The sequence below is a fragment of the Rutidosis leptorrhynchoides genome, chromosome 2 (assembly GCF_046630445.1).
Source record: "Rutidosis leptorrhynchoides isolate AG116_Rl617_1_P2 chromosome 2, CSIRO_AGI_Rlap_v1, whole genome shotgun sequence".
NCBI classification, from domain to species: domain Eukaryota; kingdom Viridiplantae; phylum Streptophyta; class Magnoliopsida; order Asterales; family Asteraceae; genus Rutidosis; species Rutidosis leptorrhynchoides.
The window spans coordinates 640,958,224-640,973,701 of record NC_092334.1 but is presented as its reverse complement, the minus strand read 5'-3'; the positions used below and the strand labels follow the sequence as shown (position 1 = coordinate 640,973,701).

General features: G+C 32.8%; 1 protein-coding gene across 2 annotated transcripts; it reads left to right on the top strand.

Moving 5' to 3' along the window:
* Positions 1–3,999: 3,999 nt before the first annotated feature.
* LOC139893716 (probable sodium/metabolite cotransporter BASS4, chloroplastic) lies at positions 4,000–9,331 on the top strand. 2 transcript variants are annotated; one of them, XM_071876890.1, is made up of 14 exons: positions 4,000–4,231; positions 4,351–4,456; positions 4,839–4,946; positions 6,585–6,652; positions 6,838–6,916; positions 7,115–7,173; positions 7,293–7,361; positions 7,451–7,564; positions 7,715–7,736; positions 7,877–7,944; positions 8,060–8,145; positions 8,501–8,630; positions 8,871–8,972; positions 9,179–9,331. In XM_071876890.1, exons 1-14 carry the CDS (start codon positions 4,046–4,048, stop codon positions 9,251–9,253), a joined length of 1,272 nt encoding a protein of 423 aa, XP_071732991.1. In that variant the 5' UTR covers positions 4,000–4,045; the 3' UTR covers positions 9,254–9,331. The 2 variants fall into 2 exon arrangements, with proteins under 2 accessions (XP_071732991.1, XP_071732992.1); XM_071876891.1 differs by having other exon boundaries at positions 8,060–8,104; positions 9,179–9,313.
* The last annotated feature ends 6,147 nt before the right edge of the window (positions 9,332–15,478 follow it).

Sequence of the window (15,478 nt, the reverse complement as noted above, 5' to 3'; positions counted from 1 at the left end):
AGGTTTCTTGAAAGATTCAAAAGTTTGGGATAACGTTTTACCTTTACACTTATCCTAATGACTCAATAATAATTTGTCAAAAGTGGTTCTAGATGTTTATAAAACTATATTCATTTTTAAAGAAAACGTGATGTTCAATTTGTCGTCCCAACATTTCCAACGATAAAAGATAATCTTAAAGTCTTATAATATGTTCCTATTTCTCGACAATTTATATTGTTTATTTTAAATCCTTATATATATATATATATATATATATATATATATATATATATATATATATATATATATATATATTATTTCTTTTTTTTATTCAAAACGTATTTGTAACAAAGTTCTGTTTAGATGGAAAGACATTTTCATACGTTTGAAACTAAATCGAGAAGTTATAAATTTGGTTTTCCAGAATCAGTTATATTTCAAATCATCCCTTTTTTTAAAAGGTTTTATTATATCGTAAAACATTTTTAATATTATGAAACTAAATAATTAACTTATTAAGAGGTACCAGTCAATCATCGTAAAGCATGCGCTGAAAGTCAAACAGAAATCTCCACTAACATTTGTCCGGTTCTCGTTAATTGACACTTTCGTTCTTTCATATAATTCACTTTACCAATCTTCGAAATATTGTTAAAAAGAAAGGTTTCCTAAATCAAAGTGGACCTTTCAACAGAGACTCGTAATCATAATTCAATGTATCTGACAAATCAATCATTTGATATTATCTTCTAATTCCATCGATAATCATTTTGAAACAAATACGTTCACATAAAGTATTATACTTTTAATACTTTGTTAACGTTCTCAAGTTATAATATATATACATATATATACATATATATATATATATTCATATTCAATTATATAATGGTTCGTGAATCATCAGAATTTGGTCGAGGTTAAATGAGTGTATGAACACAGTTTAAAATTCTTGAGATTCAACTTACAAACTTTGCTTATCGTGTCAGGAATATATAAAGATTAAAGTTTAAATTTGATCGGAAATTTCCGGGTTATCACATCCGTAAGCTGTTCCGATCAAACCGATGCATATTGAGTATTGTTCTATGACTACTTGCAACATGTACAATAGCTATCATACTAAGACTTGACCTAAGTTAGTTATTTATATCGACCTGCTTTATTTATAGGTCGGCGTTGTGATCATTCCTGATCACTGTACTACATTGCTGTTCGCTTAATTGTGTTGGTTACTTCATTACTGTTAAGGTGAGTTATAGTCCCATTTTCTATTTTAAATCTTTTGGGATGAGAATACATGCAATTTATTTTATATTTTGGACACAAGTGGAAGTTGGTTTAAATTATTCATTGTGAGTTGAACAAAAATATTCCCTAGTCTGATAACTGTAATCACTGGTTTCTACTAGTGAACGCGAATCCTACGGATAGATCTATCGGGTTTGACAACCCCATTTCGAGCTAGTCGCGCTAGCAATTTATAATCGGAATATTTAGTACTTCGTAATTTATTGTAGATACACTTGTTCGGTGTATATTATTTATTGTGTTTGGCAAGGGTAAATAAATAGTTAAGTGGTTACCAGGTGGCTCACGGAAAATGGAATAATATTTTTATATGTTTTCTAGCATATAATTTTGTGGTCCAAAAAGGAGTTTTTATGTTTTCAAACATAAATTTTTACGGTTTAAATTAGGTATTGTTTACAATATTAAACCTATAATTCACTCAACATTTTTGTTGACAGTTACTCGCATGTTTTATTCTCAGGTTCATGATTGATTGCTTCCGCAGTGCTTAGAGAGTCTGCATATTTATGATGGCAGCTTTTGTTAAACATTAACTTGCATTCTATTTTGATACATTTAATAGGGGATGTTGTTGACTTTGTTTTGGTCAACTTTTGGTTAAGTAATAATGTATGGTTTTTCTAAACTTACACATTTTGGTAGGTTTCCTTTATAGGAAATCATTTTTAAATAAAGAATGCAAGGTTATTTATTAAATTCATATAGAGTTATGATCAAGCTGTGGGACCAAGTGACGGAGCCGTTAAGTGTTTTGACGGGGACTTCACACTAAACCACATGAAGGTTGGCCGAACTACCCGAGCCTTAGTGAATTCGCACTACCCGAGATTCACTTCCTTCCGCTTCAACAACAGAGGTTGGCCGAACTACCCGAGCCTTAGTGAATTCACACAACCCAAAATTTACCACCTCATCACCAAGATGACCGAACTACCCGAGTCATCATGAATCCGCACTACCCGAGATTCATCTCCTCAACAACAAATGCTAGCAAAACCCATCGCCAAAGGGGTTTATCCAATACGCTTGCCAAATCACCACACCAAGGGTAATAACCCAAAATGCATAAACGTATCACATGGACCCGAAGCACAAGAGGAGTCCATTCTCCCACACAAACATAGAGTAAACCCAAACAAGAGTCACCCTACACACACGCACCCATCCTATACATACATACACGTATAGTAAATTTACACTTACCTTAAACGCCTCGATGAAGTGCAATCCAATCCCGCAACTCGCCAATGGAACGTACCTATTCCATTTATCACATAAACATCAATACAAACTCATTTGGACTCTCGAACCGCCCAAATGAACAACAAGTGCAAATCACACCCTTTTGCACTTTTAACGCTACTCGAAGGTCAGAAACCAACGATACTAGTTCTCGCGTTCCCGAAATACCCAAAGGTACCACATTTAGCCATAAAACACACACTAGTCCGCATATTCGCCCAAAACCCATTTTGACCCTTAAAAAGTCAACATCTCACCATTTGCTAGTTTTGACTTTAAAACGCCATTAACTCGAGTTTATACTTTAACTTAACTCATTTTAAGTTTATAACCTTACTCAATCGACAATTGAACCGAAATCGCCAACAAACCCTAATTTTGACTCTATTCAAAATTAGTCAACCAAATGTACACAAATGGTTTCCACTACTTCAATAATCACTAAATAATAGTGATTACACTCATTTGTAAGCATTAAACTTGGTTAATTAATTTACCAAATCAAAACCCGCCTTCAACACCTTTATACCCGAATACTAGTTATCATCTTCCATTAACAACTAGTGGGGTTCCATTTATGAACATACAATCAAAAGCCCTAAATTTAGATGATGAACACGAAAACGAAATTCGGAGTTAGAGCTTACCGCTAGTATCAATCGTAGCTAAGAACGAGGAGAACAAGGTTGCCTCTTACGCTCTCGATCGAATCCCGCTTCTTCCTTTCCAAAATCCCTCTTGAATGATTTGAAGTATTTATGTTTTGAGAGAAAATGAAGAAGAAAAAGAGAAAAGAAATGAATAAAATGAAATGAATGGACCAGATTTGGGGATATAATATGTCCCATACGCGAAAAGACCAAAATGCCCTCACTTTCCCTTTAAAATTACAAAATTCGGAACCAGCTCACCAGGACCGCCGTGCCGAGGCCTCCTTTCTCCGCGCCGCGAGATCATACATGGTCTGGTGGTTGTTTTGACGTGCCTCCTGATCCTGAATCCCTTGGATTGTCGCGCCGCGATCCCACTAAGCCGCGCCGCGACCAACCAATTAGTATTTATTTATTTATGTAACCTTTAAGATTATTATTATTTTATATTGTATGTTTTTTATTAATTATTTTATTTAATTATTTGTATTTTGTTTTTAGTATTAATAAATATCTTATTTTCAAATATTAAATAATGTGTTAAATTATATATAAAAAATGCAAAAATTAAAAACTGGTGGACCATACTGAAACTGACACTGAAAACTGACATTTTGGTTAAAAAGGTCTGACACTGTCCAGTCAAAGTCAGATTGCATTTTTTTTGTCAAAAAGCATCCCAACTGCCTGTGATTTTAGGTTGGGAATGGTCTGAATGTCAATGGAAAAATATGTCATTATGCCTAAGCTTAAGGGTTCAAAACGAAAGAAACTATTGTATTATTAACTATCACACAAACACACTAGTTGGACTGACTCAGTGGGAGTGTGTTCTGGTGAGGATTAACCTCATTTTAATGGCCGGAATCCTTCAATCCCTAACTAATCTATATTCTCCGGTGACCAGAACTACTTCATTCCGATCGATAAACAACAGATATACATTCTCACAGCCTGTCATCAACAGCAAATTATTGCTGCTTCGAAAACTCCGTTCCGGTACCGGAACAACAATAATCAGAAACTGCTCGAATGCCGATCAGGTTACTTGATTTTTCATATTCGATTATATTATTTCGTGTAAGTAAAAGTTTACCTGCTGTGCAATTACAATTTTATAACTGCTACGATTTGAGGAATTGTAGTGTGGTCGGAGTTTCAGGGAAATGGCAGTACGAATCAACATCGTTTACAGTTAGGGTTACCGAGTTTTTCGATTTCTGCTGAACCTTTGTTGAATTTTGCTTCCAACAATTTTCTTCCTTTAGGTAATTTGTAATTCTCAATATTATATTTGATTGTCTTTATATTTCACACTTCGTGTGTATACATGTTTATATGATATTTTTTGGTATGTTTTAAGATAGGGAACTCGAATTTTACTAGTAGCAGTTGAAATTTTGTGCAACTTCAGTACAGCTTGTTAGAATTTCGTTTCTTTTAATCTCTTTTTTCAACCATGTGTTTGCAAAGTTACAAGTTTAGTATTCTTTTTGTGTATTCTTTGTTGTTAAAAAAAGGTGCTTGTGAAATGTAGTATACTAGTATTGTGACTGATAACAAATTAACAATAACCATGAACGTCTTATCATATCTTATATTTGTGGTGAACCTGATTTTTTTTTTTTTTTTTTCAATGATTTTGTGTAGCTCTTATTGGAGGAGTAGCACTAGGCCTTGCAAATCCTAGTCTTGGTTGTCTAGCTCATAGATATCATGTATCAAAATTCAGCACCTTTGGGATATTTATCATATCAGGTAAGGGAATTATATCGTTAATCGGGACCAGTTTTACTATCTTTTTATGCTTTAAGTAGCTGAAAAAAGCCTAACAGGCCAAGGGCGAGAACTGCGAGAACCTTTTAATCTGATAGTTATTTATGCATTTAAATGCAACAATTTACATGCAAATGTTAATTAATGTTCATATCATTAACAAACATATGTTCATTATCAAAAATTACATGTTAAATTGTTAATTATATGAATCTGTTTACATGTTCACAAACAAATATGCACATGTGAACGAGAAACTATATATTTAATTATATAGGTAAAATATAAGTTTTTTCAACATATTTTATGTTCATTCTTACTCTCCATCAACATTTATGGGTGATTCAATCTACTCATATGTGAAAATCTTCGTAAATTAAAAGTTCTCGCAGTTCTCGCATTTTTTGTGGTTCTCGTTTGAACTCTTATATATATATATATATATATATATATATATATATATATATATATATATATATATATATATATATATATATATATTCATAAAGATTGTAGTTAGGATCAATGGGGAACTAACCAATCGGGGGAAGCGGGGAGAAGCAAAATTTTTTTTTTTTCCGTTTTTGTTGGAATTTTTTTTTCCGGCATCAAGATCACACGAAAATATGAACATTTAGAAAAGACACTTCGTGATGAATGTTATTATTTAGGCGGGAAAACGATCGACAAAAATAGCATTCAAGATAATATTGTTCGTGAAGAATGTGAACGTTTTTTTTTCATGTTTTGTGAAGTAAAATTTAGCCCGATTTAGAGTTTATGGTTTAGGGTTTAGGGTTTAGGGTTTGGTGTTTTGGGTTTATGGATTTCATGTTTTGTGAAGTAAAATTTAGCCCGATTTAGAGTTTAGGGTTTGGTGTTTTGGGTTTATTCTATAAACCCAAAACACCAAACCCTAAACCCTAAACTCTAAACCGTTCGTGTTAAAAACTCAATCTAAATCCTAAATCTAAACCCTAAATCTAAACCCTAAACCCTAAATTTCTAAACCCTATAAACCCTAATATCTAAACCCTAATATCTAAACCCTAATAGCTAAAACCTCAACATACGCTCGAAAAACACGATAATTGTTATATATTACTTCTTCGAGCGTTTTCCTGCCAAAATAAAAACATTTATCACAAAGTGTTTATTAAATGTTCATATTTTCATCCCATCTATAATGTTCGTGAACAAAGTTTCTTCAAAAAACAAAAAAAAAAAAAAGTTTTTGCTTCCCCGCTTCCCCCCGATTGGTTACTTCCCTCTTGATCCTACCACTATATATATATATATATATATATATATATATATATATATATATATATATATATATATATATATATATATGGCAATATGGCATCATTTATTCTTTAGTCAATTAAGACTGAAACAGGATCTGATGTGGCATGCCAAGTAATTTTTTGTAAACCATTTTTACAATTCACATACTTATGTTTTAATTACTTGTATTTGAGCTTACACTGCGAACACTGAACAATCTACTCATTTAAGGCTGTTAAATTGGCTAACTCTTGTCAAATTAATTAATAACCTGTTGTGTGTCTTTAGTTATAAAACCGTTTTAGTTGGTTTATCCCTGGTTTATGTAAACAGGATTGACATTGCTTAGTGAAGAAATAGGTGCAGCTGCTGAAGCATGGCCAGTTGGACTTTTTGGGCTAGTATGAATTCACTTCTTATGTAATTTTCATCATGTTTATGATATAATAGGTTAATTTTTTCACTTAAACACAAGCAATAATGTTAGATTGTTAGTATCTAAATATTTGCTGGTATTCTGTAGCATTGACTGAATTATATAATAACTGACGATTTTTGATACGCTCTCTTATCATTGTCAATGCAGGCTTCTATCTTATTGTTGACTCCGCTTTTTTCCAGAGTGATATTGCAACTTCACCTCCAACCTCAAGAATTTGTCACAGGTCTGTTAGAAAGTACCATGCGTTATAGTATGATATTATAGCTATTATTTAATAAGATATATATGTTAATGAATATTTAAATTCTAAGAAAGGATCAGTATTTGGGTTATAATAATAGGCAGGTTCCTAACTTCCGTGGAATATACATATTGATATCTCAATTCTCATCCTTTATCTCATTTTGTAAATTTCTTACAGGACTAGCCATGTTTAGTTGTATGCCTACAACTTTATCGAGTGGAGTTGCTCTAACTCGGGTTAGTTGAATGTTTCTGCAAACTTCTCTAATTACTATATTTGTCTTGTAAAAAAATTGATGAAAAGTTAATTGTGACCTGACTATGATTATTTTTTTATTTTATACTTTTTTTTGCAGCTTGCTGGAGGAAATTCAGCCCTGGCTCTTGCAATGACCGTAATATCTAGTCTATTAGGAATTCTTATTGTAAGTTTGAAAATGATTTATTCAACATATTTTTCCTATAACTGCTTACATATTTCGGTAGAAGTTTAAGGTAACCTAACTTGTTGTAGGTTCCCTTTTCCATATCAAGACTAATCGCTGGTGGGGCCGGTACGTCTGTTCCTGCTGATCAATTATTTAAAAGCCTTATAGTCACACTTTTGATGCCTCTGATTTTGGGAAAGGTAACACTTTATTTTCCAAACCTTTTAACCAGATCCCATATGTATCAAAGATACTTTTTAACACTTTTTTAGATTGCATTATTTATGCCTTTGTAGCATATAATGAGAGTTAGTTATAATCTTAAGAAATTTCCTCTCTTTTTATGACAGGTTCTTCGAGAATCCTTCAAAGGTAGCCTACTGTATTAGTTTTTATGTTTTTTGTTTTACCTGGGCTGTCAAAAATATAAAGCTTATTCATTGATCCTTGTATGAATGAAAACGTAATACTACTGAGTGTCTTCTTAGTTGCCCAAGTTTACATGATTGCAGGTGTTGCAGATTTTGCTGATAGCAATCGTAAGCTGTTATCACAAGTAAATGCAATTTTTTTAAGTTTGGTAAGACTACATATTGGCTTTGTTATTTATCGTTTTGAACTTTTACATGAGTTATTAAGAACAGAAAACTTCATGTCATGTTATGTTACACATTTTCTACTTTAATCTTATTCAGGTCCCTTGGATACAAGTGAGCAGATCAAGGTCGTTGCTTTTAATGGTTAAGCTTGAAGTTTTTCTTGTAGCTGTTGTAATGGGAGCGTATGTTTTCCTCTCAGATTATAGTCTAAAAGATAACTACTATTATTATTGACAAAATTACAAAGACAGTCCCCGTGGTTTGTACCAAATTGCAGGTTCAGTCCCTGAACTTTTTATTTTGACAAGGTCAGTCACTGGTTTGTTGCAAAGACAGTCCCTCTGTCTAACGGGCGTTAAAAAATCTGTTAAATTCAGTTTTGTTGCAGCTGATATGAAACTGATTACCTGATCATCCTTAATGAATTATTTGACCCGTTAATGATAACATAGTCACAAAGTACAGAACTATTTAACGAAAAAACAAGAAATTGTTAGTTAAAAAATTAATTAATTCTGAACATGTTATGAACTGTAGGCTTCTTCACTTAGCACTGTTGCTTTTCAATGCGTTTTCAATCCAAATCCTGTCTGCTGTATCTGGTGGGTCCAACTCAGTTTTTGCAAGGAAGGAAAATTCCACTGCTCTCTTACTTGTTGCAAGTCAGGTGACATTTAATATATCGTCTTCTCTGGAAATATAAACGTGTTCTTGGTTCTTAAACTAAATAGAAAATGTAAAATAAAAAAAAATAAAAATTATAAGTTGATTTTTATATCATAGAACTAGAGGCAGTAATTTCATCCCATTTACTCTAAGATAGGTCGATTTCATAAAACTTTTATTTTTTTTATTTTTTTTACCTTCTGATGAGGAGGCTTATTCTGTTGAGAATTTTTTTTTGTAGAAAACATTGCCAGTGCTCGTAGCAGTTGTGGAACAACTCGGTGGTACGTTTGGTGAATCTGGTTTGCTGGTCCTTCCCTGTGTTGCAGCACATTTAAACCAGGTTTAACAGAATAATATTAATTAATATTAATATTAATATTAATATTCATTCTAAAAAAGGATACCGTAGTGAAATTTTAGCCAAGTCATTACTTTTTACATACTGTAATTAATTTATAGGAATGGGAATAATTATTAATTATGGCTTGTTATATTGGGGGGATTTATTTATTTATTTACAGCTGACGTGTGAATGTTTTGGTGTAGATCATTATGGACTCTTTCTTTGTAAGCTATTGGAACAAGAAGAAACAGTCATTTGGCGATGCCAAGACAGCCTAGATTTGCATTCGCAATGTGATGGATGTACTTGTGGCTCGTGACTTGTATAAATCGACTAGATTTGTTGTTTTTCTTTTACCTAAGTTATTGAAACTTTCAGTTTAATGACAATGTCTATCAGTTTAATGGATTAGAATATATAGTGGATTAGAATTTATAGTGGATTAGAATTAACAAAACATATGTTCAAGATAATATTTTTAAAGGAGCTTGATTTATCATTAAATAAGTAAGATTATTAATATAAGGTAACAAGCAGTTATGAATACGAATATGCATTACAAATATAAAAATAGTGACAGAAAAATAAGTGAATGTGGAAGGCTGGTGTGTTGTGAACTTTGCATCGAGTTTTTTACTTAGTAAAAGATAAACCGAGAGCTTCCCCCCATCAATCATCATCTGTTCTTGATGGAACCGCGAAGGGTCGAAGAAAACAACGTATTTTGATACAGTCGAATATCTGTTGTACGTGCACGTTCATAAATATCCTGAAAAATAAAGTTGGCTTCATGCAAAATGCCCCGTTTTAAGCGGTAAATAAACAAGTCTGTCCGAAGACCGTATGTTATTAATAAGTCGCCTACATCCTTGCTCCAGTATCCTATAACCTTTATAGGGAGACTAGGAGGAAGATACGGTCTTTTATCGAACCTACAATGTAGGACCCAACAGTTTGTTTTATAATCTAATAACCACACCTCTATGAAGCACTTGCGGAAGGTATCGTCATACACAAGTCTAACTTGACCATCTAGATCAACCAAATGCTCCCTCCTACCAACCCAACCAGTAAGTGTATTAGGAGGATCTATCAACCCAAATTCCTCTTTCATCATGTCAAAATATATTACTTTCCTTACATCACTTGACGTCATATATTTAAGATAAAAACTAACCAACCAGTGCAAACATCCATTAGCAAATACAGCTTCACCACTTATGGGATACGGTGGAACTTGGGGTATCTCCCGCCATGATGATGATGCGTTCGTGCCCAATACATGTACCATGGTGCATAAATCCTCCTTCACCACATCAGCAACATCATCAAAGGAGTAATCTGGCAACACAATCTCTTTATTTCGAAGCACAACACACACCATTTTACAAGTATTGGTAGAATCATCAAAACCAAGCCCGCATGCCTCTCGTTCAGTAAACAATGATTTACATGAGTGAAATTTGATGGGTGGCAGCCTATAACATTCTTTCTTTAAAGGATTGATCACAAGTAAAACGGTTGTGTTGTCGACGTTGTTGTGAGGAGGGCGGTGGTCTTGTGATGAAAGTATCAGACCCTTGCAGGAACCTAAAATTATGTCTTCTGGTATAAATCTAGAAACCCCGTCCCTAGTACAAAACTTCATATACAGTGGATTCTTTGTTGTGATTACCACCTCTTCATGACTACTATGAGTACCTGTTGCTCCAGATTCTTCTTCTTCTTTTTCTTCTTTAGTTACCAGCATACTGAGTGATGCAGATGTATGCAAACACTTTAGATGCTGGCCTAATTGGATCATGATGAGCATCGTGGGATCTTTCATAGCTCGTTTGGCATGCATGATTTCAAGATACGGATCGTTAATATACTTGCACCATACCTTGCTTACACATTGAAAACGAGCCAAACATTTTAGAGGCATTCTAGACAAGATGTTGTATATGATGTCAACCGGCAACTCATCACCACCCGCAATTTTTGTCAATATAACACGGGTTGAGTTTTTTCGTTTTTTATGATGATGATGATGATAAATAGATAACGATTCTGCAATGCAATACGTCAGAATTTATAATTGATAATATGTTTAACCAAAAAAAACTTCACGAATCTATTGAACTCAATACTACAACGGTGGTAAAATAACGTAGACGTGTTGCTTACGAAGCGTTACACACACAGGGCTGGCTACTGTTGCAGCAGCCTCGTGGGTGTCAGTATATAGTAAAAGTTTGTAATCATAGATACTTTTTTCACCACCATATCAATTTTTTGAAAATTATAAAACGAAAAAGCTAAAAATCAGAAATAAGTTAACTAACTACAATCCTATGTTGTTCCATGTCGCGATGAAGAAATCTGTGCAACGCATAAGCCAGATGATCACAAAGGGCTACACCATAATCAATCAATCAATCAATGAAGCATATATAAGGGAAACAGTAACAACTTTATCAACAACAACAACAACGAATTACTAAAACCAAGTGATTATGAAGTTTCATAAACACAAAGTCAATCTACAAAATCAAAAACATAACAATCAAATCATCAAAAAATTTGAATCCTCATGTAATTAAAGACGTAAAAATATATTCTATCCACCAAAGGCAATATATAATATGTATGTGTATTTCGAAAGAGATTTATTAATTTATATGACCTAGCTAACCTTCATACATCACATTTATTTATATATTTTATATTTAGTACTTATAATAAAGACACAAACTTTAAACACAAAAACATACTTATGTGTATTTCTTACCTGAAGTTTCCATCTTTTTCTATTTTCCAGGGGATTGTGGCCAGATTTTGCCCCTTTTCCCGGTAAAAAAACTCGATATTTAAGCAACTCGATTCCTCTGGTCTGGTGTAATACGAACGAGGGCTGAAGATGATGTACGAATTGGGGAGTCGATTTGGTATTGGGCCCTAAAATTAAGTAAATTGGGCCCTAAAATTAAGTCCTTATTACTTTTCGGTATACGGGAAGGAAAAGAGGTAAACGAATGCAGCAGCGTATAATATTCTGAGCGGACTGAATAATTTAGGTTTATAAAGTTGTGGACTGAATGAATAGTTGGTGGGCTAGCCTAAGTTTAAGACTTTTGTTGGGCTTAACTTATTGGGCTCACTTATATTTATATTTGACTATCTTAAAACAACTTATTTATATGATTCGACTGTTTTTCCGTATAGTTGACTCGAAAAGTTATTTTTCGATATGAATTTTGACTACTTTTTGGTATACTTTTATGGAGACATTTATACTTTTCGGTATTATCGAAATCTTACCTTTTGATATACATTTGTACCTTTCGGCATTACCGAAATCTTATTTTGGAGTACATCTGTACTCTTTGATCCTACTGATTCTATGACTATATGAAAGTAGGAAATGCTACAACTATTCGATTTTGAAAATTTTTATCAATTGAAACTGAACCTTTTTGCAAGTGGTACAATATGTATATGTATATGTATATATATATATATATATATATATATATATATATATATATATATATATATATATATATATATATATATATATATATATATATATATATATATATATATTTGCGGCAAAGTGAGGGATTGGGAAATTGTTCAAAATACACTTTTTTAAGGCTTCAAACAAAATACACTTTTTTAAAAAAAATTGTCTTTTTACACCATTCAGTAGACGGAATTTCTGTCTACCACCTTTATCTGTCGTCTACTACCATTTTTACAAAGTAGTAGACAGTAACAACAAGGTAGTAGACAGTGAGAACAAAGCAGTAGACAGTCAATTACAAGGTAGCTGACCGTCTACTGTCTTGTTGTTATTGTCTACTACCTTGTTGTAGGTGTCGACACCAATAATACATATCAGTCGACACCTACAACAAGGTAGTAGACAGTAACAACAAGGCAGTAGACGGTCAGCTACCTTGTAATTGACTGTCTACTGCTTTGTTCTCACTGTCTACTACCTTGTTGTTACTGTCTACTACTTTGTAAAAATGGTAGTAGACGACAGATAAAGGTGGTAGACAGAAATCCCGTCTACCGAATGATGTAAAAAGGCAATTTTTTTTAAAAAAGTGTATTTTGTTTGAAGGCTTAAAAAAAGTGTATTTTCATCAATTTCCAGAAAACTTATATTAATTTTCAACACATATAAAGGGCCGGATATACCCTAAGCCCAGAAAACAAAACAGCCCAAAACAACTACATACAAACCAACCCAAATGCAATGCAAAAAAAGGAACTAGCAACTTACAAATTGATCCTGAACCACTTTAAGCTTCCATACAGCAGCAGCACAATGAACTGCATTTGACCCTTTGACTTTAAAAGTCAACATCTTCATTTTAACAAAATTAACAATGATCTCCATTACATTCTCAACGGTTCTTTTAACCTTTTTAAAAGATCTTCTATTTCTTTCCTGTCATATCACATAAACACATGTAGAAGATGATAAGAATGTTTCTGTCACCACCCGATATGATCAAGATGAATGGGAGTGGAGATGGAAACACATCAATATAGGATGTAGGAATGAAGAGTCACTTCAGACTCTTAAGATAAAACTGCAGGGCATTTAACTGTCTATAAGTGAAGATTATTGGAAATGGAAGCTTTCGCGTGAAGGTGTTTCAAAGTCAATTCAGTAGAAGTCACATCGATAACATCATTCTTCCATCTCAACCAACTAAGACTAGATGGTTAATTTCTTTCGGGGATAGTTAATGTGTTTTATGGCGGCTATCCATTGACAAGCCGCCTCATCAGAGTAATCATTGAAATTTAGAGATACATTGGATTCGATGTCATACCTGTAATACAGGTGTTGAAATAAAGGCTCATGTGTTCTTCACTTATACAACTGCTAGAGAAATATGGAGAGCTTTCAGCTTGTGGTTGGGTATTACCATTGATAATTGTTTTCTTGGAAGGATGTTAAATTGTGGGTGAGCATGGGAACTTATTCGCATCTAAGGAAACAAAGACTCGTCTCTATTATGGATGTTACGTTTTGGATGGTATGGCGCTATAGAAGTTCAGATTTTTTTAATGATTCTTTTATTAGAAAATGTAAGTAATATCCACGATTTCACTAAGCTTTTATCTTTTTTCTGCCTTAGATACAGAGGAAACTCAAATATCTAAATGGAACTGTTGGCTTTAAGCCCGTTGCAATTGATCTTCTAGCATCTTGCCCAGGTGTTTTGTTTGTTTTCTACCTACCTAATATACATATGTTAGTAAATAAATCACAAACCCATCACATTTAAATTACAATAATATATAATATAAATAATATATCTTAAAATATAATATATGTATATATCTTTATAATAAAGATGTAAAATTGATAATATACATATGTTATAAAGTAATAGGAGACCTGGTTACCTATGGGGATACTCGTTTACCCGTTAATTAGTTTGTAAATGAGGACCTCGTCGAATATGAGTCCGGGTTTGAGACGGGTTTTCTTAATCGCGTTCGGGTCCGGGTTTACATATACCCAGCTCCATGCCATCCTAGAAAATACTTATATTGATAGAGAATTTTATAGGAGAGAATACATGAACTTTGAGGTGTTTTGTGTGAAAAGTGGTCACCCTAATTTATACTACTATTACTACATAATGGATAACTAGAATTAAACTAAATGGATATGGATAGCCAGGATCAACGTATTAGAAAATTCAAGTATATACATAATTCTAAAGACATCTATGGAGTTTTCACAACAACTTAAAAATGAACCAATGAGAGAGTTCTAAAAAGCTTTCATGGAATTCTTAGAACTTTGTTGATTTTGAATTGATATCTCATAATTGAGCTACAAGCTTAATGTGTTGAGCTACAAACTTAGTGGTTCGTCACATCACTCAACAATTAGATAACTACATAACAACTCTATCTATAAATTGTAACAAGTTATTATATTGAGAAAAGAAGTTAACAAACATAACCATTAGAATAAATGTACGAGCCAAACCAATAAATAGATTCTGTCAAATATAATCGATAACAATTGGTTAATTATGCACACAGAGCCATTTATCATGAGTTACCTTGTTGATAGTAGTTATTACTTATGATTATTTAACTATCGATAAAACTGATAATAAAATACAAGATCTTTGAGAAAAATCGCATCTTCTGTGTTAGAAGGTGAACGCGTTTACGCTTCTTGAAAGTAAAAGCAATTGTAGTAAATATAACATCAATTCCCCTTTCAATATAAAGAATCAAACATGTTTTAAGAACGACATAACTACCAGTAATCATAAAAGGATAACACTTCATTAATAGCAACAATTTTCATTAGCGAAAATACATAAAAAAAAAAAAAAAAAAAAAAAAATACTATGTTCAGTTAAGACTTAAGACCATCTTATAGTACGTGTAATAAACACAATTACAACTTGTATGGAATGAAATTTTTAAAAGGAGAAAAATTAAAAGTAAAACTTAAAATCGAAATTGAC

Excerpts from the sequence above, each read along its gene's own strand:
- LOC139893716 (XM_071876890.1), top strand. The coding sequence starts at position 4,046 with ATGGCCGGAATCCTTCAATCCCTAACTAATCTATATTCTCCGGTGACC. Across the intron at positions 4,457-4,838 it reads CAACAATTTTCTTCCTTTAG|CTCTTATTGGAGGAGTAGCA; the intron begins GTAATTTGTAAT and ends GATTTTGTGTAG. Across the intron at positions 6,653-6,837 it reads CAGTTGGACTTTTTGGGCTA|GCTTCTATCTTATTGTTGAC; the intron begins GTATGAATTCAC and ends TTGTCAATGCAG.